This window comes from Diplotaxodon limnothrissa, linkage group LG3, assembly GCF_057381915.1.
Source record: "Diplotaxodon limnothrissa isolate DT_005_m linkage group LG3, D_limnothrissa_male_GT1.1, whole genome shotgun sequence".
Taxonomy (NCBI): domain Eukaryota; kingdom Metazoa; phylum Chordata; class Actinopteri; order Cichliformes; family Cichlidae; genus Diplotaxodon; species Diplotaxodon limnothrissa.
The window spans coordinates 57,795,332-57,822,372 of record NC_140598.1 but is presented as its reverse complement, the minus strand read 5'-3'; the positions used below and the strand labels follow the sequence as shown (position 1 = coordinate 57,822,372).

At 45.9% G+C, this 27,041-nt stretch overlaps 1 protein-coding gene across 5 annotated transcripts in view; it reads left to right on the top strand.

The window, feature by feature from the left end:
- Positions 1-8,028: 8,028 nt before the first annotated feature.
- ppargc1a (peroxisome proliferator-activated receptor gamma, coactivator 1 alpha) overlaps positions 8,029-27,041 on the top strand; it is a 35,329-nt gene continuing 16,316 nt past the window's right edge. For 2 of the 5 annotated variants that reach the window (XM_085349642.1, XM_085349639.1), the window contains exons 1-4: positions 8,029-8,266; positions 10,932-11,111; positions 25,068-25,259; positions 26,329-26,454. In XM_085349642.1, coding sequence (XP_085205768.1) covers positions 8,219-8,266; positions 10,932-11,111; positions 25,068-25,259; positions 26,329-26,454 — 546 coding nt within the window. In that variant the 5' untranslated portion in view covers positions 8,029-8,218. Of the gene's footprint in view, positions 8,724-10,931; positions 11,112-25,064; positions 25,260-26,328; positions 26,455-27,041 lie in introns of all 5 variants that reach the window. The other 3 variants (XM_085349638.1, XM_085349641.1, XM_085349640.1) reach the window with 2 other exon arrangements.

Below are 27,041 nucleotides of genomic sequence, written 5' to 3'. Positions count from 1 at the left end.
AAAGATGTTAAGGAAGCGAGTGTCAGCACTGCAAAGGAAGTTATCTCTCTCTTCAGAAAAGCCTTTGAGGACACAGTTGTTCCAAGCACGGCTTGTTGCAGGGCGGTGAGACGGCTACATCTGGCCCGCGCGCGTCATATTTTCTCATGTACAGATGACATGCCAATTACTCCTTAATTACACGCGTCATCTGGACCAAAGTGCCCAATGCCAGTGCTGATTAATCCTGTTTATTGTGGCACTGATGACAGTCCCGGTGGACACAGACGACCACAAAAGCACACAACGAGGGATTATGAAAGGCATCGGGAAAGGAGGCTGCAGGGACAGGGAAGCCAGGGCAAGGGTTGGCTGACTGAGCGGCTGCCTGACACTTCCCCAACGCTGTAAATTTCAACCACTGATAATCAGATATACTGAAAATAAGTGATGAAAATCGCTTTTATTTTCCAGACAGTGGAAACGGCTCGGGGCATAACGACGTCTGAGTGGAAAAAACGAGGAACGCTTTGGTTGCCAAAAACACTGAGGTTGCTTACTCACGAGGAAAAAGCCAGCATTATTGCTCAGCCCGGGCCCTGCAATGTGCTTACACACGCTTTCGTGCTGATGGACGGCTGCCAAGTCATTTGAATATCATGTCCAGTTAAAATCACGATTTTACACACATCAAAACCAATTACTTTCTGTCGTCTTCAAATCCGCATCTCATTATCTCTTAGTTGTTGTTGCTAACGAGAGAGAGCGGGAGAGTGGGGGGGAGTATTTTTGCAACTCAGTTTTACTTCCAAAAATGTGACAGTCGCGAGGGGGCAACGAGGCCATGCTGGTGGTAGCGGGGGCCTGCGTGCGTATATCTGTGTGTGAAAATCTAGACCTTCCCATAAACGAACATGTAGGACATGTGAGGCAGATACCCGTCGTAAGCAGAAAGATATCAGACCGTGACTGGAATATGCGCGGGATGGGAGTGTAGTAACCACTAGATTTAACCCTGAGATACTGGGTGTGGACAGACTGGCACTGGGAAATCAAGCAGGGGATCGTGAGGTGGCTTATCTTTCAGATGAGAGATGGAACAGCTTCGGAGAGCGCGGGGAGACGGTCGTCGGCCTCCCATCACTCTGACCCTTTGTCAGGCCGATACTTCCTGTCCCCCCCAATCACGCCTTCCTGTACTTAGGCTTCCATCTTCCTTCCCTTCCTTCCATATCTGCCTCTAATTCATGCCCGTCTTTGTCCAACGCTTTCTATCACTCACAGCAGCTCCCTCTTGCTTTTGTTACTCCCTGTCACACTCTCTTTCAGCGTTAGCTCCATCTCCATCCATCTGCTCCTTTTGTTTCTTTGCTCTTTTTCACTAGGATGCCTTGGCAAAAAATGGGTATTGACTGTGTCTTCTCTTTCCTCTCATCCCTGCTCTTTTTTTATCATTATTATTATTATTTTATTTCATTTTGTTTTTTAACGTCACTGTGTACTCCAGCACTACAAGCTCCTTTTAGGAGGTGATGTGAAGACTAGTAGAAATGCACCCTGTAAGGGGAAAAAAGGTGATGATACAATCAGTTTTATTGTGCTGTAAGGATTTTTTTCAGGCTTGTGGTTATACACCCGGTATGCAGCAGGCTGCATGAAAGAATTGCAATTCGCATGCATTTTTCCCTCTCTCTCCCCCCCCCCTCTCATATTCCCCCCTTTTCCTTCTCTTTTCATTGCTCAAAATAATTAGACTGCAGTCTGGACTCAGGGGTGTAACGTTTCTGCTCACGTTTCTGTGATACAAGAGTGAGTTGAAGCACAAAAAACCCCGGTTGTGCTGTTCCAGAAATTTCTACCTGTGCGCCACTAAACACGCCCCCCTCCCGCCTTTCCCCCTGATGCTGTTTTAATGTGGAGTTCCACAAGGTGCAGCGCACTTTAGCTGACCTAATTCTTCCTTGGCACTCTTCCAGTGTTAAGAGTTCATAAGGACTGCGCTGTCAAGGCACTGAGCCCTGCCTCTCTATTATTTTAGAAATCAAGCAACATCTGTTGTGCTGTGCCCCCACCCCCCCGACTCGTGAGTCACTGGAGATCATTTTGCAGTTTGCAGAAGAAAAAAAATGCACCTACATTTGCCCGCAGCCCAGTGATGAGACCCCGTTAACGTATTTTCACTTTGTTAAACACGATCCAACGAGCAGAAAACTGGCACTCCTGTTCTTCTGTTGCCTGTATGATTACTGTGCCGCACAGATCCGTTTTTACAGGCCACGGCTTTTTGGCTCACCAGCTTAAACTTTGCATTAAACTTCAAAAACTGCCTTAGTGGATAAACAGCATGACAAGCACTATTTTCACATGCCCTTTCAGTAGGAGAAAAAATAATAAAATTTATATGTATATATATATATATTTGACTGCGAAACAAGTGCATCTCATTTCCTCTAGTTACATCTTTGGGCATGTGGCATCTGTTTGGATTTTACAGCAATTTCAAAGTTTCGGGGTATGAAGCATTTTAAGCACAGGGAGTGTGCGAGTCTTGTTTATGTGTGCGCGCGCTCGCAACCCAAACCCTCATGGTCCATAAATTTTAATATTCCTTGTGAGTACTATACCCAAGCAAAACACAAAGTGCCTCACAAGTCCCTACACAGAGCGCTAGTTCTCCACCAAGATGCATTTCACACCAGGCCCGTGCTTGCAGTTACCCTCTCTCTCTCTCCCTCTCTCTCTCTCTCTCTCTCTGCTGCCACTTTCTGCATGCATCTTGCATGACTCACAAGCCCAACAACAGCACCACAACACGCGGCTTCGGAGGGAGTCTACAACTCACTTTGCCGTGTGACCGTGATATTATTTGAGCATAGTGGTGGGAGGGGGGCTGGTGATGGTGGTGGTGGAGGAACGGCCGCTACTGCTTATTCTCCACCTCCCAAAAAAAAAACAGAGCTGGAGTAAGGAAAAGGGGGAGGGTGGTCCTGCGCTGCGCCCCAGGCTCCTTTTTTGTGTTTACCAGTCCCTGTGTGGGACTGATGCTATTTTCAATTCCAAGTCTCAGCCATGTCTAACTGGCCCTAGCCTCTTGATGCCATTTGCCTTAATAATATGGGCTGGATGCTCCGTGGGGAAAGTAGCCGCCATCCTGAGAGTGGCTAAATGACACAGTGGAGTTCATTGGAAAGGATTACATGCTTGCACGCAGGGCGGCGAGGCAACGGGTCCTCTGAAGGGCACTACAAAGAGAGGCGAATCTTCACAGGGGGAGAACGCACTAGCTTACTGTATGTCAAAGGGGGCGAGCGTCGGCATAATTTGTAGCGTCACACTGTTTATCTCACTTATAATGCATGAGTTGGCAGCCTATGGAGCCTGAGCAGATGTGTGGACATGCACTGCAGTGCTGAGAGGTAAAAGATGAAAACTGTTTTTAAAAAGTTGCCATACATTTAAAAGTCTAACCCATTTGTATTTTGTCTTTTTTTTTCTGATTTAGCAAAGCCTACTTTGAACACAACCCAGTGTATTAATTCGACACCATATCAGAAGCCCATGCATGCACTGTGTATCCATTACATTTCCTGTAGCCAGTTCTGTATGGCATTACATCCTATGTTATTGTAGAGCATTTGACTGTTGCGAAATGTGACCACTTCCTCCTCTGTCCCCTAATAAGGAGAAAACAATATGACTCATCCAGTGGAAAAACGACCCCCGTGCACCGAAGATCCGAAAGCACATCCACCGACAGCGCGCCATGCCAAGCATAAGCTGTCTTATTATAGGCCTGAGTGGCACATGAATAGATGCAGCACTCTGCTTTACCTCTGCCCTCAATTAATTCATATGAATCCAGCCACCATGTATTAAAATGGCCAGATGCTAGGATGGATTCAGTTGGGAGCAATGACATGCAACAAAGTGATATGAATCACGCCCCCCCCACCAGACACACACCCACACACCCATGGTGTGCAGAAGCACACTCTCAAAGGGCCAGTGACACAATTTAGAGATAAAGCAAAACAAGACACGGCCACTTAAAGTTTAAGTCACAGCTGACGCGGATTTAAACAGGATGCGTTCGAAGTCGACTCGTGATCTTAATTTCACCCGCAGAACCCGTCCATGTAAATTCTGCTCTTAAATAGAAATGTTAATATCAGATTCAATCTAAGACCAGAAATGCAAATAGGCGGCAAAGATAATTATCTGTGGATTAGACCCATTTTGGCTTTGATGACTTCTCTTGTCAACTGACTTTTCATTGAATTCCTCTAATCCTTTGTTTAAAAAAAACCATGTAGTTTGCCTCTTTGTGAAAGCACGTATGTCTCATTTAACAGATCACATTGCTTGATTTTTTAGAGACTGGATCAGCGGTCGCTTTTCTTTCTTTCTTTATGGTCCATCTTGAAGCAGGTTAACGCTCAGCAGTTTGCAATATTCAAGCCGTTAGCAGCGGTTTTTTAGACATGCTATGCATCAAATAGGTGCTGGCAACTTTTCACACTCCATCTTGTAGATTTGGGCCTTTTGCGAGGTGATATCTATAAGAGCAGCTAAACGCAAGGGTGGTGAGAAAGCGAAGACCCCCGGGCCATTCGCGGGAGCAGAATGATTGAACACGTCGTGATGTTGGTCCCGTAGCTCGCAGTGCTTTGGCCCGACTTTCTCCTCTGACGTGGGCTACTAAACATCACCTATTTCTCATTCTGCACAAGCCTGCGTCAGTCTCCCCTCGTACTTAGCCATTCATTATCAGCTCTCTGCAACTGAAACAAAAGCTGTGGCATTTCAAAGATTACCTGTACTTCAGTAGGGCTGTAGAGCCCCGTTTTCCCCCCCACCTCTTTTGAAACGACTCCTATATCTACAAACATCTCCACCACTGCATACATAAACAGCCAGCCTACAGCAAGAAAGTGTTCGCAGAAAAAACAACAACAACAGAAAATGAATTAAAGGCCATTCAAGAAAGAAAATCATAGTACATCTATATTTAGCTTCTGTAGTCTTAATTGGCATGAAGAGTACAATCAGATAAGCCATTTGACTGTGACTCACATGCTGCTTCAGGAGAGGGAGAAATATCATTTACCGGCTTTGGTCTCTTACCAAGGTTTGTTTTTCTTTTTTTTTTTTAGTAAACCATGAACCTTAAAGTGTCTATCCGACCGGTATCTCCTGTCATTGCACTAACAGACATTTGTTAGACACACAAACAGTGTCGACCCACTTCATCTACACGTTTTTTTTTCTTTGATCACAGAAGGACTTAAGTCCAGGTTGTTGAGCGTTTTATCCGTGCCGCACTCACAAAGCCGCCTACCTTTACTCTCCATGTCACTCCCATGTTGCCCCTATATTACTAACTGTGTAGCGCTGGTCCATCTGGGCTCTGTGAGGTCACTGCACACGCCACCTGCTCCGATCAGGTTTCGCCTTGGCTCCTGGTTGGCATCTCTGGGCACGCGTGGAGAGGCAGATGTATAGATTTAGTGGTACACATGCCCTCACATGCCTATAAGCGTACCATACACACACTCATATGGTATGCACGCACACACACACGCACGCTGAGCATACACTGGTTTTCCTTGAACATAATCGGTGCAGTTTACAATTTGCATTTCCAGCTTTGTGTGCAATTTTGTGTTTAATGAGATTTATTGTAAGTGGATCGCTAATATTGGGAGGCAGCTGCTCCTTGCATGCAGGTTGGCTTAACAGACTTACAACGCGCGCACACACACACACATGCACACACAATCGGATAGGGGATGAAATATCCCGTCGAGCGAGTTTCTTATTGCAGAAATGTATTGTCAGAATTGAAGTTATTTCCCGAGAATAATATCCAAACAAGAAAATGCTTACATCTTAACAAGCGTTATTTGTTTACAGTCTAATGCAATAGTGTGGGTTTGTAATAGCATATTTCATTAAAACGCTGAGAAAATTCCCAACTGACGCTTAACTCCTGACGGCTTCAGTGCAGAACTGAGCTGTAATGGATGATGAAAGGGAGACAATAACATTTAGCACACAGTGAATTACTCCTGCTGAATTCCTGTCAGTGCTCCAACAGAAAAACCACTGTTTGAAATGTCCACAAAGCTTTTGTTTTTATTTTACTGAGGCACTGTTGCCTATACACCTCTTGTTTACACTGTATACATGGTTAATACTGCCACCTGTCCTTTTCTTTATTGCCTCTGAATGGACAAAGAATTACTTTCCAAAAGGCAGAATTACCTTCTTTGTACTATATATTATATGCCAAAAAAACAAAGCTGTTTTTTCTTTTTTCTTTTTTTTTCCAGTCATGAAAGAACAAACCTATTTTAGAATCTAAAAGGAAGGATTTCAAATGATTTAACCCCCATATTTACAGAAAATAATGCAAAGTAATGCTTGTGATTGTTGAATTGAATACTCTGTTTGGATTTGATGACATCACCACTTTCACAGCTGCCTGACCCGGTTGAAGATCTCACAGCTAATTAGGTTAATTGGTCAGTAATATGATTAGGTGTACAAAGAGCATGGCAGTGAGTCTTTAAGTAAACACTGCAGTGTTGATCTGTGAATATCAGCCGCTGTGCATTTTCACACCACATGCTGCTGAACCTCTGCACAGTATTGTTGCATTTTCTTTCTTACTATTTATGTTTATTTTTATACCTTTAGCTTAATCTTTTGAACACATGTAGAACTGCAAACCATATATGACAATAAAGTCTAGTCTATTCTACGAAGTAAAGACGGGAACAGTTTATCACTCTGCACAACCAAAGAGTGCAGCAATTTCAGAACATTTTCAGTAATTCAAACATTTAAACATTCTAATATCATTATTATTATCCCCTAATTATAATTCCATTATTGGATTTAGCTGGCAAGACCGAAAGCCAATTTTTTTTATGGCTGCGTTGCTGCATGAAGTTGAGAAAAACCTCTGAGAATCACTGTCAGTGAAGAAAGAAAAGAAACACATAAACAAGGTTGAAAGGACAACACGCGCAACAGCCTCATTTAAAAATGTACTCTGAGGGCGTCAGGAAATCATCCTGCGGTATGATGGTTCAGGATTAGAGGTTCTTTCTGAAAATCATGGACACTGCATCCTCCAACCCGAAATCCTGCAGCTTTGTTATCTTGATGTAGGTGCGCATGAGCAGGCACATCTGCGAGGGCACCATTAACGCTGAACAGTCTCTGCAGGATTCGGATCAGCATGTGCTGCCGACTAGATGACATATCTTTTAGGCAGAGACTGGCTTATTTCAGTAAGACGGTGCCAAACCACATTCTGCGCATATCACAGCAGCATGTCTGCAGGGGGGAAAAAGAGAGCCGGGGGCATGGGGAGGGGTTGTAAAACGGGAACAGATCAGGCTGAGAAAGTACTTTAAATGAACAATCGTTTCATGCAGCAGAAAATGCAATATGTTCTTTGCTTATTGTGGAGAAAAAAAAACCTATAATTACAAAGCTGAAACTTAATATGACAGATTGCACTGGTGCTTAAACTCATTAAATTGTGCTTTACAGTGCTGGTGAGACATCATTTGACTTGTGCTTTCTCCATTATATGGTCTCCAAGTTTTCCTGGAATCAGTGATACAGTTACTATTAAGTTGCTGCAGAAGAATTGTAATATCAATATGCCTTGCACATTTGCAAACAAACTGAGATCACGAGGCTGAGACACAAGTTCACATCCAGAATCTTACTGATTTCGTTCTAGTTAATCTTCCAGTAAAGCAAGTAAATTGAATTAAGGACTGCTCTTTTTAGTCTGTGCAAATCCCACGAACCACCCTTCTTAACCTATTTTCATAATGCCCCCCCCCCCCCCCCCCCCCCCCGCCCGGCATATGGATAGATGGGTTTTGAGTTTGGCATTTTTTGCAGTGCACGGAAAGGATTTTACTATGTGCGCAGCCAGACCCCGCCTGCTCAGCGCGCGTCACTGGCGAGTAGTGTGTGGACGCGGAGTCACTCCCCTGACTACTTTTAATAGCTTTGTCATGTGATGGAAAGCAGTTGTAAGACAGGTGCCCTCGGTTCATTCTCGGCGAGGGGCAGCAGTTGCCTCTGTGAGAGCGAGTGGGAAGCGTGTGTGGATTTCCTTTTTTTTTTTACTTGGTTTCTTCCCCCCCCCCCTTTTTTTCTTTTTTTTTTTTTCTTTTTTGTTTAATTTTTCGGAGCGTCATTCAGTGGCTGGATGGCGTGGGACAGGTGTAACCAGGACTCGGTGTGGAGAGAATTAGAGGTGAGCGCATCAAATAAAATCCGGCTTCTTTCATCTCTCTAGCCCTCTGGACTTTTTTTTCTCCCCTCTGGAACGATGGACAACACTGGCACGATGATCTCCACATAAGTCTGCACTCTCTCCCTCTCTCTCTCTCTCCTCCTCTTCCTCCTCCTCTGTTGCCGGTGCTGTTCGTGGCTTAGTGCGCGTCTGGACACGGTTGAGGATGCGAGGGATATACGACACGGGAATATATGACAAGTGGAGGGAATGTGCGGAATCTCCCTTTTCAGCCCAGTTAAAGATGTAGTTGTTGTAACGCGTGCACGGGCTCGGGACCATTGCTCTCCACGTAGGATCCCTGTTTAGTCGGAGCAAGTGCTTGCAAGCTGGCGGATATCTTTCCAACCGCGGACTGTACGCGCTCCGGTGCCGAGAAGGTTTTCGTGCCGAAATGACTGAAATGTCTCAAAGTCAGGTATTTCGCTGACGCATGAAATCCAAAGACGAAAATAATTCCTTTGATGTGCTGTGTCCAGATAGCCAGGTGATTTTTTTTTTCAAATGCAAGTGCAAAGGTTGTCCACACTGACGCACCGGGTATCTGGCATTGCGCAGGAGCATGTTAATATTAACGGTACCGGTACCACGTCTGTGTGTCAACATTCCTGCCGGAGGAATGCTGCCCTGGCTGGACGGCAACATCGCGTCCAGCTAGAGTAGATCATTCCGTGTTCTTGCGAATTTATTTACAACATTCTGCTGATTTTAAACGCTTCATCCAAGTCATTAGCTCACTATCGCTCCTGTCTTTTTTTATGCAGCTTACTTTACCTGGTTAAAGCGCATGCAGACAATAACGCACATCAAAAGGATACTTATTCGTCCCCCCTTTTTTTTACCCCTTAATCTTCCGAGTCCACCCAGCTTGTTATACAGAGGTACTTGTCTGCGTTCATTATCTCAGTGATGCCTCAGAGAGGGTTTTTCACAGTAACTACATGACTGCAATCCGGCTGCACGGCTGCGATTTTGTGGTCTGCGTGATCAGATTATGAGAAAGAAATCAGCTCTTATCTAATTAAAATGCGGCTCTGTGTGTACGTGTGTTTGTGTATCTGTATATGGACGTGTGTGTGTGTGTTTTGCAGACCGTTTTCGGGATTGTTTGTTATTCGGACACCCTCCTTTGCACTTACTTCCAGGTACGCTCCAGGAGAGCATCGTTTTTTTCCTTATCTTTTCTTTTTTTAGACTGCGATTTTAGTTTCCACTCTCAACCCTACCAATGTGCGTGTCCTCCTTCAGCCGATCGATGCTGATAAAAAATGTATGCACGTATTAAAGCCCTGCTATTTAACTGTCAATCAGCGCCGCGCTCCTTACTTTAATAATCTCTCTAGCAGGTGCTTTTATGCGCGGTGCGTGCGTAAATCACCGGAGCGCTGTGGTGCACCCTGACTGTCTGTCTGGCGGCGCTATTTCATTTGTTCGCTAAGAAATCCATAAGATAATTGAGCACAGGGACGTCCATCCTCTGAATATCCTAACGGCTTTATTGCCATTTCTTCATTCCGTGTCTTGTCTGACTGGATCATCTGGGGGTGGGGGGAAACCTAAGACGCAGTGAATCTGTCCTCCTCTTCGCAGTCGCAACATAACGGATTTGTCTCATCACGGTCTTAAGTCATCGTGTATTCGTGTTGGTGCGTTTCCGAGGACAGATGAACTGTGACACCGGTGTCTGGGCGGTTTTTCCTTCTTGGCACAGCATCCGTCTCTCAGCTTTGCCCTGAGCCGAACCCGACTCTCACCCCTCCTCAGGCTCCGGGCCAAACACATCCGGGCTTCTTATGTCGTTCTTAAGGCCGGCGTTAATACATAAACAGACGCGTTGTCAAGGAGTGTGTAGACTACAGTATGAAGCTGTTTTCACAGGCTGGGTTCAGCATTTGCATAGTCAAAAGTGTAAACATGCAAACATCCCCCGCTCTGGGGGATTTTATTTTTTTAATTTTAATTTTTCCTTTTTAATGACCACTGACTCTCTGGTTCATAGTTTGCCCCAGAAGAAGCAGACTTTTGCTTGTTCAGCTGCTGGTTCAGGGGGGAAACAAACTCACACACCCCCACATCTGATGATTTGTGTGTGGCAGAAGCTGTAACATCTTCTGCATACAGGACACACTGGATAGATTACATAAAAGTGGCTGGTGAATAACAAAATGTCAACAGGCAGCATTTAGTAGCGGGGAGGCCGTTACCAGTGGCAGTGTAAGCAGCACACTGGGAGGCTGAAGAGAAGCTGAGTGGAAACAGGTTGCGGGGCTTGCACGTTGTTGTGAAAAAACAAGCCCGTCAGAAAAGCTGTTCCGTTACTTATCGATGGAGCGACAGTGAGAGAAGTCATGAATTCCAGCTACTTAGTGTGTCACATGAAAGTGGCAGATCAGCAGAGGCATCCAGAATGATCAAATGAGGGAATTAGAACGTGAATTGTCACTAAGACGAGAAGCTCGGGCTCATAATACAAATGTATGAGTTCCCCTTGTCATGCCCAGATTACCAGTCCCTCTATTCTTTTGCAGGATGGCTCAGATAATTCATTTTCTGATTTGCACATGAAAGATCTGTCATTTCTGTCTAACCATCCATGATGTTTTTCTTTTTTTAATCTTTTCTCCAGTGTGCTGCCTTGGTTGGTGAAGACCAGCCCCTCTGCCCAGACTTACCTGAACTTGACCTCTCAGAGCTGGATGTCAGTGACTTAGACGCAGACAGTTTCCTGGGCGGCCTCAAATGGTACAGTGACCAATCAGAGATCATTTCTGCTCAGTATGGGAACGAAGCGTCCAATCTTTTTGAGGTAAGTACATAAATATCACAAATCCAACTATTAACGGCCTTCATTAATGTCTTTCTCATTGTACGTGAATTATTCATAACACGGCTAGCAAAATGCTGTGGGACATTTTGCATCCATGGTCATTTCATTATTTGCTCTCCGAGGGGTCAGCACTGAGCTGGGATAAAAACACGGCCAGGCTATCGCATTCTTGAATGCAAGCCAAACACAATGCACAACTGTTGCCAGTTTACAAATACGCTTTTTGCAGGAGGAGTCGGTGTGAGGAACGATAAGCCCGAAAGGACTTTTGTCCCCTTTTTTGGACCCTGGCCGTGACGGGAGACAGCCTTATCAAATCCTGGAGCATTTATTTCAGTTCAGAGTTGGTAATGCGGCACACATCTGAAAGAACGCGTCCGTAGTAAATTTATAGTCGGGGCCGCTGTGTTGCAAAATGCTTCTCAAAGGTTGGAGTGTAAAACTTTAATCTTTGCCCCGCTTCACTTCTCTCCCCCTCTGCTTCTCTCTCTCTGCACTTCTGTACTATTCTTTCCATTGGACTCTCTTTCTTTTCTCACCCGGCGACAGACGTCAGCGGGTGATGATCTGGCCGAGGCCATAAAGCCATTGGTCTTGGGACTGAGTTCCAGTCCCCAGTTCATTATAAGCCTTTATCAGTGCCAGAGATAGACAAGAAAGACTGAGATTGGATGCTTTAGCCTCGCCTCAGGAGGAAAAACCCCATCTGAGAAGGCAGTGCATGTGTGTACCTGTAGCGTAGTCCTGTAGTCACACTCCTCGGGTCTCTGTTGTGTGTTTTGTGCGGCTGTGCGTGTCCTCGGTGGTCTTGCAGGCAACAGTTGATAACAGACTAAATTCTTTCCACCACTACTACCACCACCACCTTTATATCACCAGACATTCTCCCACCGTGGACCACCCCAACACACACGCACACACACACACACACGCACACACAAAGGGGGGTGGTGGGGTCTTAAGTACTAGCTGGTGTGACTGTGGCTCCTCTGTCGTCTGAGAGTGATATGGCTTGCAGCCACCGAGTGGCTCAGGGGATGGATAAAAATACCAATGAGAGTGTATATGCGTGCGTGTGTGTGTCGTTTTTAAAACACAATGGAACTTAGCACCCACTGAGGACCCCGATGAGGGAACTAGCTCCGAGCGAGAAGCTGTGACTGACTTCCACTGTGAGCCTGAGCTTGTATTTGCGTGCCTACAAGTGCACATGCTCCCGCACACCTACGGCACGTGTCCGACAGCGCGTGAACGCCGTACGTCGCAGTAAACGGGTGATGTTTTCATGCGCTCATCAAGCCAGCAGCTATTGTTTTATGCCAAGAATGTGGAAGGGCTTCCAATTAAGCAGTGAAAACTGGGGTTTCAAAGGAAGTAATACATTTCCCTGACCAGGGATTTTTCCATCTTTGGAAAGTTTCTAGTCACCATATGAAGCACTCAGTTCATCATACTGCAGGACCCAGTTAATCCTACTTAATCTGACAGAGGAAAGTTTGCTGCTCGGCAAGGATCAGAAGGCTGGGGGCTGCAGCTGTACTTCCTGCACCCCACCCCCTTGATTGGCTTCAACACAGAACAGAGAAGCATCCAGTGAAAAGTTAAAGATTAGAGAAATTGTTAATAACTGGCTAGATTTCAAGCCTGTAATTGTGTGTGTGTGTGTGTGTGTGTGTGTATATATATATATATATATATATATATTTATTTATTTTTATTTTTAATGCATGTTCCTCTCCTTCCAAATAAATAAACCTCACTCACTGAGTCTGACTATATGTGCGTTCTGAGAAAAAGCAGCTAGCAGATTATCAAGGCTGTCTCCAAAAACGTGTAACAGCTGGGTGCAGCTGTCAAGCTCATGCCCCTCTTTTTAAAGTTTACTCCCTGGAAGTTTGAACCTGCGTTCAGTTGTTAAGTGATTCAGCTGCTGAAACGGGTTGCAGCTTTGACAGAAGGAAAAACATGCCGCTGTTTCTTTTGCACCGGAGCATTTATTCTGGTTGCATTTTAATGCGACGCAGTACAGTAGCAAATGAGTAAACGGGGTCTGACTTGACAGTTGGGACAGGAAGTATTGCATCATGGAAATCATTGGGCCATTTTCACGCAGGGAGTGGGTAACGTCGCCAGCTTAAAGTAGGTTCGAGTACAGCAAGAGGTTAAAGTGATGGCGGTCCTTCTTTTACAAATACAGTGGGTCACTTTTACACAGCTTTATCTGGAGAATCTAAAGAAGCCCAAGCTAGGGTGTGCAAAGAAACAAAAAACAACAAGAACAAAAAGTGGCATTTGAACAGTCGCCATTGCTGTTGTCATCACCACTAACAGGCCTCCTATGTGCATGCCTGTCTTTTAATGTGACTCTGTGCATTTCAGGCTAGTGCCATGCTAACTCTTTCCACCATAACACCAAATTTGAAGACCTCCCCTGTACCCTTAATGACATGCTTTGACTCATTCGTGTATATCAATCAAGACTTTGTTTGAATAGTTTCCAGGTTTTTCAAAGGGTAGCTGCATAGCCAGAGACCACCCTCTGATGCACACGCAGTCATTTTGTTCTATAAGCAGGCCTAAAACATGACAGAAACTGCTCAGTTCAGAACAGACCTTCAATGGTTCCTCATAGTTGGCTTTCAAGGGGTAAAGAGTTAAAAGTGATATGTGGCTTTTACTGGGTTGGTTGCATAAAAAGAGTGCATCCCTTTGAAGGTCTTTATTTTCTTATTAAGGGGTCGATGGGAAGTGTTTGCACACTTTTTAAGCAGCATGTGTGTGTAAAAATACTTTGTCTGTGTCTGTTTCTGTGTGTATATGCGTTCTGTTCTGGAAGCAGTGCTTGGTATTAGATCACAAGCTGTCCCCTGGCTGGCCTTTTGCTCCTTTCCCTGCCACTGTCCCAACTGTCCCTGACACCAATGTAGAGAATGATAGACCCCCACCTCCCCTCTGTAACACACACACACACACACACACACACACACACACACACACATAAAAGCTATTGCTCCTGGCCCGGCTTGTGAAAGTCCACGGTCTATTTTGGGCTGCAGTTGTTGAGGGGTAGTTACTCCAATAAGTTCCCAATGTACTGCCAAAGATAACAGCATAGAAGTGTGACCCAGTGTCTTTGGAACCACAGGTCTCTACTCAGATTTCGTGTCAACCGTTTGAGTGATGGAAATGTGTCACACTGGTCTGGGCTTAATTCAAATTCCACTGTGGACGTCCTAGCGGCGGTCCCTCAGGGACGTGGGACGGTCACATCACATGTATGCATGGGAAGGCATTTACAGCTGTTCTCTGCTGCGAGTCAGCCTGCGCTATTATGAAAGAAAACTGGCTCCGAGTGCAACTTTTGGCATGTCAGGGCTGCCTATACCTCGATACGTGTGAGATGCGCTTATGATAGATGGACAGGTGGAAAGACAGGACAAGGGTGAGATAAAGAGTGAAACAAAGAGGAAAGAGCAGCAAATGACAGGACAGATGCAGAGGCATGGGGACAGATGGATGGTGAAAACGTATAGACCAGGAGGGCCTTGGGCTTGTGCCAGCCCGAACGAAAGCCCCTGGATTGGAAGTAAAATGTTATGGGCTTAGTATGTAGTAAAATAAGAAGCCGAGGCTTAAAGCATTATTCAGATATCATACAGAGACGTGCTGTGAGAGCATGCATGTGGTCCGTGTCACATATGAAAACTCTTTATATTACTCCAACAGGATGCTGTGTGTTCAGAATGTGTGTGTGTGTATGTGATGGCACTCGCCTTCAAAAGGCATTATGGTGCTTTGTCTTGTTTTGTTTTTGCCTTATTGGACAGATGCTCAGGCGCTTATTCTTAAGTAAAGGCAGATTAGATTTATTGGGTCATCTTTAGAAGGCTTTGATAAAACATGCTGTGATGAAATGTTTTCCTCAAGCAGCCCTGCCTACTTGTGTAAGCACATTTTAGCTCACACACTTGTTGGCGTTATAGCTCCTGTGAGCTGAAACAGGAACAAGCACAAAAAGCCATAGACCCTCTGAGAGGAATTGTCACGCCCACACACACACACATATATACACACACACACACACACACACACACAGCAGAGACCCTTATTGTCCCTGTTCCTACTCCCTGCTGAATGCCGGTTGCGTTTATTTTGCAAATTTATGCTGACATTTGAGAGTACACCACCCGCATCAGTTCACTGCTCCAGCAAAGGGTGTATGAATTATCATATTCCTCTGTATAATATGATTTTCTCAAGTGAGTCTTATTAGAATACACCATACTTTCCTCATCTCGAGTTCCCTTCAGTTTTACTGTGCCGAGACATTGTTTGCACTGTCTGCTGGAAGAAATCCTCCATCACTGTCGAGCTGAAGGCAAGCCGCGGCTTTCGGGCCCGCAGCTCTGCTGTGCCGCTCCGTTTCAAGACACATAAATGAGAGGGAGCGCAGACAAATAGGCTCAGATGTATAGTAGAGAGAGATGCCGACATGGGTTGTCCAAGCCTGTGTCATCTCGGAGCATCTGTCAGATCCACTCCACAACAAGAGCTCTCAACCCGCCTGCGCCATAACACTGTAGGCTCCCTTTTCCGCCTCTCTCCCGCTCTCTGTCTTTTCACTCCCAAGGCAAGGCATTTGTCCCTGGCTCATGGCAAGTTGGAGCAGCAGTGGCTAAACAAATATATTCTGGCCCCCCAACAGTCGCTTCTGGAAGGAAAGGCTGGAAGGGAGATGGGAGCAAAGGAGGAGGGGAAAAAAATAAAAGGATAGTAAGCAGAATGGTGAATATAGCCAAAATAAAGTCCCCACAGGGAATGTTTGGAAAAAGAGCAAGGGAACATCTTTGGGTCTGGTGGTGGCTGCTTGGCTTCCCTGTCTAGTCCCCCCTTCCCTCATCTCTCTCTCACACACACTCAACACATATTCCCACTGGGCCACTGCTGCTGATTGAGGCATGGTTTGGTGTTCCTGCCCCAGCTGATCCCATGCCCCAAGTGGATACCCATCTCTCTCATCAGAGCGGAGCCTTCAGTGTGTGCATGTGTGTGTTTGTGTCTTTGTGGAATTGAGACGCCCAATGCTAAGATCAGATAGTGGGGTTTTTTTTTCTGGCCAGACACATCACGTTAGACACTTGCTTCCTGTCTCTGTGTCTGTGTCTGTGTGCGTGTGTGTGCACTGGGTGAAAATGACTATTTTTAGTACGTGGGGTAATCTTCACTAAGAGCCTTTCAGGGCTGTTTCACTTTAACCTGGCCAAAACACTAAGCCAATAATCCCCACCCCCCCACCCACCGATTTATACTCTCACTCACACAGCAACATGTCACGCTGATGCCGCGCGATAAGGCCAACTTTCCTTGTACTATTTAACAGTGTACACTTTAGAGTGGAAGGAAGATATATAAACAGGGATTCCTGGAATGCTTTTATACTCTTTCTCTAATGCAACAAAGGCGGGAAGTGCAGGCTCCTCCTGGGCAAAGAGATAAAATGAGCTGATCAGACTGATAGGGAGAGATGAGCAAAGGTAAGAGAGAAAGCACTAGCCAGTAATGAGAAAGCAATATAAAATAACAGAGTGGAATGGGGGAAAAATATATATAGAAATGCTGAGAAAGAGGGGAACAGCATGGAGACAAGTCTTCAATCAGTGCGCGCCTCGATTTGGGGTGAAACGCTGTCAGTTTTGGACAAAACGCTGCTGCCTGTCTTCAGCAAAGGCCTGCTTATATTTCTATGCTGGTAAACCCAGCAGTTGTAGAAGTCTTCTACCCCGTTAGTCTGCCATATTCTGTCAGGCTCTGCTGGTTGTAACACGACTTCCACACGAACTTGCACGACAGGTTAGTAATGAAATAAAAGCAAGTTTCCGTCTGTTTTGTTGTTGCTGGTATACAGTTTAGGTAAATGCATTTGTCCGTGTCTTATTGCAGTCTTGCACTGTACATGTGAAGGTTTTCCCTTGTTTGAGACTCGGTTTGTAAAAGCTGGAGGAAAAGAGAAAAAAAAGAGTTAAAAAAAAACCCTCCCCATTTGAAAGGAGCTTTATTATGTGCACTGCATGCTCATAGCTCCAGCTTATTCCTGAAGCATTTAAGTCTGCACAGGCCTCAAATAGTTCAAGAGGCTCTCGGAGGCTCTGCAGATGCATGAGTGACTCGATGCTTGGATGACTCACTTGCTGCCCAATCAGTAGCTGCAGTAGGAGCTGATGCTTTTGCAGAGATTTTGTCAGCGCGGAGGGAAAAACGCCGCTTTTTGTTTGACTTTTTGAAAAGCAAAAATTGAGCGTATTAAAATGTCATTTGGATTAGACTGAGACTTAAGAAGGAGACGTCAGTCGCGGGGGGGTTAGCTGTGTCAGAGATGGATGTAGAAACAGGCTGGGTGTCTCCAAAAGAATGGGGGTTATGGGTTGCAGGTGTTCAATTCAAAATTACGATGTACGTGTAAGCATTATTATTACTTGGCACAAACACATTGAAAACAGACTCCATTTAACTGTAAAATATGTGTTTTGTGAATTTGTGAAGTGGTGTATTTGGGATATATCTGCTGGATGTGTCTGCCATGATAGTGCTGTTGACATCAGGAAGTCAACGGCTCTAAAATTGTCTGCTTGTTGATCAGCTCTTTCCAGAAACCCATTTTCAGGCTACACACTGGCTTGCCAAACCTCTTTTCATATTGCTGTGGGCTTTGTTGTATAATAACTTGATGGGCAGATAGGGAAGGGATTTCGAGTGTTGGACGCTTGTCATCAAGTGGTCAACGACCATTGATCATTCTGTGTTTGGCAGACGTTACGCACTCTACTAGTGGGTGCAGGTGTGTCGGGTCTGCTCGGCTAAATGTAAATGTAAAGCCTATCCATTCAAAAAGGCAACATGATCAGTATTCCACAGAGAATAGATCCCAGATTAAGATGAAATTCAGCTCAGAATTCGGCGCTGGCAGCTACAAAGAAAGACCGTGAGAGCTTTCATGCCCCCACACATTCCCAACCCCTCATCCTTTCTCATCGTATCCCTGCCTCACATCGATGGGTTGGGATTGTATCGACTTACGTGCACCGTTCCTTTGATGTTTTCTTCATTTCTTTGCTTGTAAAGATGGGCGCACCCCCGCATTGTTACCGCTCACTCAACATGCGAGAGCTCGTGCAGCCCTACATGCTCGACCAGACGTGCAGCCCGCACACACACGGCAGTGGAAAGTGTGCGAGGCCAAAAAAAAAAAAAGAAGAAGAAGAAGAAAGAAACACTCAGATAACACGCTCGCAAAGTCACGACACGGATAAGAGGCGCACACGCCGCTGTGGCAGCTTTCTACCTGAATCCAAAAGCGACGAGGCGCCGGCTTGCGCGCACAAGCAAAAATCAAAGTGAAAGATAATGCGTTTATTTAGTAATCAGCAAATAGCTTTATGCGGCGGTTAAGTGGCGAAGCCTGCGAGGCCACGATAAGATCGTTTGCTTTCAGGTGTTTCCCTGTCGTGCCACATATGGCATTGAGTGCAAATTGAAAAGGGTGACCTTTTTTTGCGCTGCGGAATCAAATTGACTGCATTTTTCCCCTCCCGAAAGATTGGGCCTTTTTCAATTACCATAAATTTCCGATATAGGGTCCCCTGTCGTGTGTACAAACACGCGCACGCAAAGATGCTCAGCGGGATAGTGACACAGGAGCACACCTCGAGGCGTCTTGTGGTTTGAAAACGCTGCAGACGACTATATCTTGTCCACTCCATCCTGGTTCTCCTCGGGTTGGCGTCTTTCCGAGGAAGACATTACCATGACAAATGAAACGCCACGAACTCTCGATGGGCTCGGCAGGGCCCGAAAGGTCAGGGAGCTGCATTGTGAAGGTGCGCGTGTGTGCGTGTGTGTCTAAAGGTGGTGTCAGCGGAGGATAATAACATTGAGTCTTCTTTGGGAAAAAAAACAACAAACTCTGGTTCGTTCTCAAATCTGTGTAAATGTCAGAACTGAAGTGGCCTGCATTCTCTTTGTATGTAATTGTTTTATGAATAGCTGCACTTGACAGCCGATGACAGATTTGCATTCCAGCCAGGAAATGTAGCGGCAAGATGGACAGTGGAAACACTGTGTCTGCTTCTTTTTTTTCTGCCCCTCTCTGCGCTCACTCTGTCCCCCCTCCCTGTGTTCCTCCAACACATTATCAGCAGTGTAACAGTAGGTTCAAAGGCCCCTTGCTTAGTAGTGCACATTCAGAGCTGCTGACTTAAGCAAATAGCTATTTGCATGCCATTAGGAAGAGAAGGGGGGAAAAAAGCAGAGAGAAGCACCATTCCTCATCACATCTCTGCATCTAGCTGAATATTCCTTATTTGAAGCTCCAAATCTCTGTTTTGCTCTCCCTCCTGCTGTGGCCGTCAGAGCAAGGCACAGTCAGAGCAATCACAGCAATCAGTGTTTCCACATGCCAAGCCGATTGGGAGGTAGCTGCCAAAACAAAAGAGTGTCCAATCATTATGATGGTGTGTGATTTGGTGGTGTTAGCAAACGGTTGCTTGGACCATCTGTTGGATGGCTGTAGAAGGAAAACAACAGCAGCTTGGGGCAGGACTGTAGATGGGGAGGCTATACCGGGACAGACCGGAGCCTCCTGCGAGCTGTTATTTGGTTAGCTGTGCGAGAATGTGTGATATGTAGACGTGCGTGCGTGCGTTTTACGACGTGTTTAGATAGAGGTTACTGGATTATTTTACGGTTGTGTCATAAATAATGTGTTTCGACGGCAGTTTGCATTGTCTCTAGAGATGCTTTTTTTTTTTTTTTTTTTTGCAAGATTGCAAATCTTTCCGGGTCACGTGTGCTTCTGCGAAAAGGCACAAACCCCGAGACCGCGTGACCCAAAGTTAGACAGAAAGGGCTTGACGGGTCTGAAGGCATGTGACAGCTGATCTCAGCAGATGTGTGACAGAGTTCAGGTGGTGAGTTTGAGCAGCAAGGTTACCAGTCAAAGGATTTTTTTCCCCCGTCACAGAACCAGAAAGAACAGCACTGCTAACATCCCTTGGGTAGGTGTCACAATCGGATCTGGCCTGTGTCAAAAAGTGTAACAAGAGTTCTCTTTCTCTCTTCGGCTCACTCTGTCTCACACACACACAAACGCAGAGAAAGATATCCCCTCTTTTCACTTTCCCTTTTTCCTCTCTCATTCCCCCATCAACTCATCTGATAGTGCTGTAACAGTCTCAAATGGTTCCCTGGAGATGCATCAACTCCGCGCGCGCACACACATCCTGTTCCTTATTGATGGCTCGAACCGTTTCCTCGCTGATTTATAACTCACGTAGCCTTCTAAACCCGGATAGGCATCTGGCATCTAAGCAGTCGACTCCTGTGACATCACTGTCTCATTTACAGAGATGCCGTTTTTGTTTAAATGGAAAATAGTGACTTTGTGCACGATAAAAAAGGATTATCCAGACCAGTTATGGAAATACAGCTAAGTAGGACGGGGAAGGCTAAAATCAGCTGCCTGGTGCCGGGGCTGGACAAGCTTGTCTCCATTTAGAAAGCAAAAGATTTTATACTACCAGTACTATGATTTTTTTTATTTTCTTTTTGGGTGTGTGTCCAGAACACGTAGAGCCACCATATCTACTTCATAGGATCATTTGCTTTGGAAATGGTTTCTAAATAACGAGATGCTCTGTTGACTTTGTAGTCACATGGAAAATGACATGAGTGTTCAGTTCACAGCTACATGTCGTGAAACATTCACAGCCCTGACCACAATTGAGGTTTAACATTTAGTTTTATGATTTGGAACACCATCAGACTGTGTGCCACCGCCGCCTCGCTCGCGCAGACGGCCACGCGCGCACACACACTCACAGGAACTTAACAGTGTTATGTATGGTTTCATCGCTCCGTATAGGCCATAATCACCCTCTCTCCATCTCAGTAAGCTCATGCTAAATGACCAGACGTCTCTGGTGGCTGCCATGATTTGTCTCTCCACCGCGCGCCGTGTTGTACCTCACCCTCCCTGCCTCTCCTTTCTCTCTCCTTCCCCGCTGCCATATGTTGTGCCTGTGTGACCAGCCGACGTGTCAGGCCTGACTAACGCCTTAACGGCAAGCCTGACTTTGATTTATTTCCTCTGAAATCTGGGGGCCGGGGGTAATAACACAGAATGACATTATTTGTTTATCAAATCCAAGGCTGCTTCTCTTGGCAGAGTCAAGATGTGATGACTTGATACCACAACCCCACATGCTGCACACACACACACCCTTCAGTTTCTGATTGTGCCATGATTAGGTCTGGCCCGTGTCAAGCTTAACCTCATCCAAGGGAACGCTTTTGAAATCTGACAGAGAAGGGAGCAGAGTTGGAGGTGGTGGGGAGAACAAAGATGGAGACGGAGCAAAGCAATTAAATTGTCAGGGCGTAGCTTTAACCCTACCACCCAATTTTGTGGCCAATTTATTAAGCACGTTTTCTGTCTGCGCTAACTGGTTGGCGTGCTTGTATTTACAGAAAGAAAGAGCAGGAAGAGGCAGCGAGAATAAACAGCACTTTAAATACTAGATGACCCATTTTATGGGAGATATTTTATCTTCGCGCACCCAGAGTGTCTGTCACGTGTTCTGCTTCTCAATTTAAGATTGCGGAGGGGCTGTTTAGCCCGTCTAAACCCCGTCCCGATGTTACTCAGCCACCAGGTTTGTCATTCTGGCACTTTCAAAACACTTTTAGGTTCTTCTTAAACGTGTAAATCATCCATTGCCCCCGTTAAAATTTGATCGCTGGCAAATTCGCTAAGAAGCGTGGAATCCTCGGGAAGCAATTAGCAGATTTTAATTTGGCTATTTGCCCCGGCGTGCAGGAGCGAGTGTTTGTCTAAAGCAGCACCTTCACCTTCCGTTATCAGCCCGTGTGAATAGTATCTCCTGGAACATAATGCTGTGCTGTAGAACTCAATAAAAGAGTTAAAGGCAAGGACAATCTCAAAGACAGCCTGTCTGATAACAAAAGGGCCTCACCTAATAATGAACAACTGAAGTTGGCTTTCTTTGCTCCAGCGTGGGGGAGGCTGGGGTGAAGGAGGAGCGGGGGGTAAAGAGAAGCTCTGCCAGCACTTGCCAGCATGTTTTATGGCTAATTGAAGCATTTGGAATAAAACTGCTGCAAAACGGCACCCTTTAGAATTGGAGTGGGGTTAATATATTGTGATCCCACAATTAGCCCAGGATTGTTAAGATCTCTTTAATTCGGTGAGGTCCATTAAGCGGGATGGACGAGAAAGTGCTCCCGCCGAGACAATTTTTCTCTCCTCTCTTTGTTCTTTCTGTCCTCTGTTCCCTCTCAGCAGCTGCTGTAGTAATCAATATAAGCGGACGCGGGCCGTCAGCGAGGTGCTAGGTTGTGCTGGTGTTACCCCCTTTGGGTGCCATAGCTTCTGAGGTCCACCCACATGGAGACTTTGTTTATAAATAAACAAGTGGCCAGAGAGTCGCTGCCAGTAGATTGACTCTGGTGCACCAGATGTGGTCTTTAAGCTGGCGTGGAAAAGCTCGTCCTCGTGGACAGAGGCATTAGATCATCCTCTCTCTCTCTCCAGAGCAGAGGTTTGCTCTTTACCCCAGTTTCTCAAATCCCCACTTGGCCTATGAGTGCCTCCACTAGAGCCGCAGCAGTGGCTGTTGCATGATCGTCACGACTCAGGGTTTTCACAAGTGTTTCTTACAGAATACGAGAGTCCCTTCTGGGTTATCTTTGGGGATACAGTGCGCCTGTGGGAGTCTGCCAATTGGTGGAGGATTTTTTGTGTGTGTATGTGTGTGTTTTTTTAAACAGGACTACATTTGAGTCTGCAGAAATGCCCCAATCCCTTTCAAACCATGACATAACAAAGCCTGCACAGCTCTCCCAACATTTAATGTAATGCACTTTCTTCCCAATATAGATTTATTGGTTTAAAGTCACTCTTGCGAGGCAAATAAAGCCACGCCTTAAACGGAGCATTGATTGAATGGTTAATGAGTGCCTAACCAGAAGGCCAGTTCATTAAAGACTCGGTTTTGATCATCTGAAATTGCTCCTAAATTTTAATTTCTCATGCTAGGATGTGCGTTTGGGTTAAGCCAAGGCTCCGGCTTTATCAGCAGTTAATACCTATCCGCTTAGTGCTCAGGTAATAACTTGGGATGCTGGAAAACGGTGAGCATTTCAATAGCGCGGGGGTTCCAGCACAGTGGATTTTGAAGCTTCTTGAAAGTAATTAAACAGCACGCCACCTCATACAGAGCAATTTCCTGCAAAGCATGTGCTTGCCAATGCAGCACAGCCCCAGCCTACGCCGCGTTATCTCTGTGAAATATGTCCCCTTTATCATTTTTTAATAATGACTGAGTGTTCGTGTTGTTAGGAGAAAATCTACTCAATAAACATCAGATTAACGTTTTCCTCACTGTTAGCTAGCTAAGTGAACGTCCAAGATATCTGTGTCATCTGTAAATGAAAATTGGAGGAGGGGAGGGTGGGGGTTGAGGCATTAAAATGGCCGCTATCTCGGCGGCAGATCCAAAACAGCGGCATCCATGCTGTGTGTGTAATTGTGTTAAATAAGTGAGGGTAGATAGAAGCGTGCGCATGTGGGATTTTTCTGAGGAACAGCGTGGATATCTGAGAGGCGTAATGATGGCCGTGTGCCATCGCCGAGCCACGTGAATCCTATCGTGTGCTTGAAGGGATTTGCTCTTGTTGGGCTGGCCACAGAACGTCCCAGGGTGATGAGGCTGTTTATCTCTCTGCTGTCCCGAAGCCCCGTGGGGTTTTTATGGCCTTGGAACCTTAAGTTCCTGTCGTCACTTGTCAATGCAAAAGAGAGCGAGCGAGAGAAAAGACACAGTCGTTCCTCACATGGACTCACACGCTCCCCTTTGTCAAGTGAGCTGCATTACTCTCAGTCTTAACATTGATCTATATACGTTCTCCTTTTTCTTTGTTTTTCTGTCTTTTTTTTCCCGACACGCATGCCGTTATTATCCCCGGTCAATAGCTGGCAGCTCACACCTCACCCTCCCCATCTCAAGGCCTTCTCCATACATTCATCTCTCTGTCTTTACTCCTCACACATTTATAAGCTGCGAGCGCACAACTTCTCCTGCACTTCAAAAAAGGGGTCCGAGTAGCAAAAACAAGCTTTATTTATAGCAAAGTGTTGAAGCTGAGTTCCCTCCCATTGTGAATGTCAGCCTGTCACACCAGCAATTTTAAATAAATCAGATTTATTTAGCTTTGGCGAGTCGTAATTTCTCCTTATCTGAGGGCCGCTCGCAAACATCTTGTCGGCAAGCGACGACTCTCGAAGCTGTGGGCTGAAGAGAGAGAAGAGCGAACTTCTGCGCATTGTTTCCTTTTATCCCCCCCCACCCACCCACCCACACACACACACACACCCACACACACACACACACACCATAAACCCCTCCATACCACAGCCTGCCCCAACCCATTGCTGTCTTCCCCCAGATACTTGCTACTTGTCAGCGTTGGTAATGGGTTTCTTGGGGGAGATATTATTTTGGTCCAGTAAGCTGTTCGCTTAAAATATGAGTGACAGGCTTGACTCACATGCACATGAGGCAAATTTTGTTTGGGTTTTTAGTGTTTTTGTAAAAAAGGCTGCCAGAACGCAGTGAGCTCAGCTGCTGCACAAAAATAAAAATAAAAAAAACGAGAAAAAACAAATGTTTTCTATATTAACAATGAAAGCCAACCACCACCTTTACTTCCCCGAAATAAAGAAAAAGGGATGCAACTTCTTCTTCTGACTAAAATGTCCCATTCCCCCCCCCCTCTCTTTTTTGTCTCTGTCTTCCCCCCTCTCCACCCCCCTACCCCCCCCCCCCCCCTCTCCACCCCTCTACCCCCCCCCCTCCTAAGAAGATAGATGAAGAAAATGAGGCCAACTTGCTGGCAGTGCTTACAGAGACCCTGGACAGCATCCCGGTGGATGAGGACGGATTGCCTTCGTTTGAGGCCCTGGCAGATGGGGACGTGACCAATGCCAGTGACCAGAGCTGTCCCTCCTCTCCCGACGGCTCACCGCGCACCCCAGAGCCCGAGGAGCCTTCCCTGGTAACAGCTACAGCTCTTCCTTATCACGATTCTCACACCAGCACCATCCTACAGTTCAGACATGAGTTATACCCGAGACCTGATCTCCGGTCTCGCACGTACTCACACGTACGCTGTGTTTTTGGCAGTCCAAAGCACACATCAGATAAGACTTCTCAACAAGACCAGAACCCCAGTAGCGGTCATTTGTCTGTGTGACGTTTGCCTGACTTCACACTCCGTATTTGCCACAATGTGTTCATTTATGTGCAGTCGCAGCAAGCAGGGATGCAGATGCAAGTAGGAGGGAAATGAGTGGAAAGGATCAGTGTGTTTGCTGCTCAGCGCTAATTACATAACAGCGCTATCGTGGCGCCAGTTCAGTGATACGAACGCTGTGGTTGGGGACAACTGCGGCTGACACAGTGCCACGGGCCCTGAAATCAAGCCGGGACGTAATGAAAGTCGGGGGGAAAAGGAAATCTATCTCATCTCGTCTGCTCTCAGCAGGGTCTCGGCTAATCCCCCTGTGTCATCTCTTTTGGCAAACACCCCCACCACCACAAATAAGAACTCGGCCTACCTTGGTGCTGTTATTTTTACACACATCCGTGCCATCTGGGTTTTTCTCTAGCTTATAGGCTTTGACCTAAAACGTTATGTTATGTGACATTGTAGTCCATTTTATTCCATGCTGGTCCCTTCCAAATGACCTTTAGCCAAATGCCTGAGCGTGTTTATTCAATCACATTAGAGAAGCCTAGTGGTGTGTACACAAAAACACCTGCACTGGAAAAAAAAAGAGGCTTGACTTTTCATGTCACGTAGCATGCACTTAAGTTAAAAAAAAGAAGTCTTTTTTTTAACTGCAGAGTTAAAAAATGAAAGCAACTGAAAGGCTGCCATTGTAAATCTTTTACCTTACAATGTAAAGTGCTCTGAAATGACTGCCGCCGTAAACTGGCACTGTTTAAATAAAGTCGAATTGAATTAAAAGGTGCCATTTGCATAACCCACGCTGACTCCCCGCTCCTCCTCCTCCTCCTTCTTCCTCTCCCACCTTTCTGGTTCTGTTTGGGTCCATTCGCAGCTGAAGAAACTCCTTCTGGCACCCGCAAACTCCCAGCTCAGCTATAATCAATACACAGGTGGCAAGGCACAGAACCATGCAGCCAGCAGCAACCACCGGATCAGACCACCACCTGCCGTCGTCAAGGTAGGGAGTCACACACACACACACGCACACGTTGTTGATTTCACTCCCGTGCACACACTTTTTTTCCTGTTTGTGTTTGTTTATCTCTCTCACTCTTTTCTTGCTCTCTCTCGCTACTTGCTCACCCTCCCTCCTTCTCACTTTTTTTTTTTTTTTTTGCCTGTTTTGGTGGCCGCCTTTAGAAGATGTTAGACTTCTGCTCTAGCAGTCTACTGTCCCAGGGGGCCATCTCGTAATGAAAACAGGCTGATTGCTGTTGGGCTTTCCAGGCGAGGCGTCGGCACCGTTGTCTCATTAGCTCCACCACTTATCCGCCTTGGTATGGTGCCTGTTGGAGGACGGGAAAAAAGAAGAAAGAAAAAAAAAAAAGCAGCGACAGGCGCTCTTGCGGCGAGATTGATGCCTTGAGACGACAAGATCAAAATATCAGACTTGATGTACTCATTAGATGGCTCTGAAGAGAGTGTTTTTCTATAGGGGTGGGTTTGATTAAGATTTAATTTTAGTCAGCGTAAGTATCACAGGTTTTGTGAATTCTGCTAAATGAAAAAATGGGATTATTTCACTCTCGCCCGTTTGGATTTCAC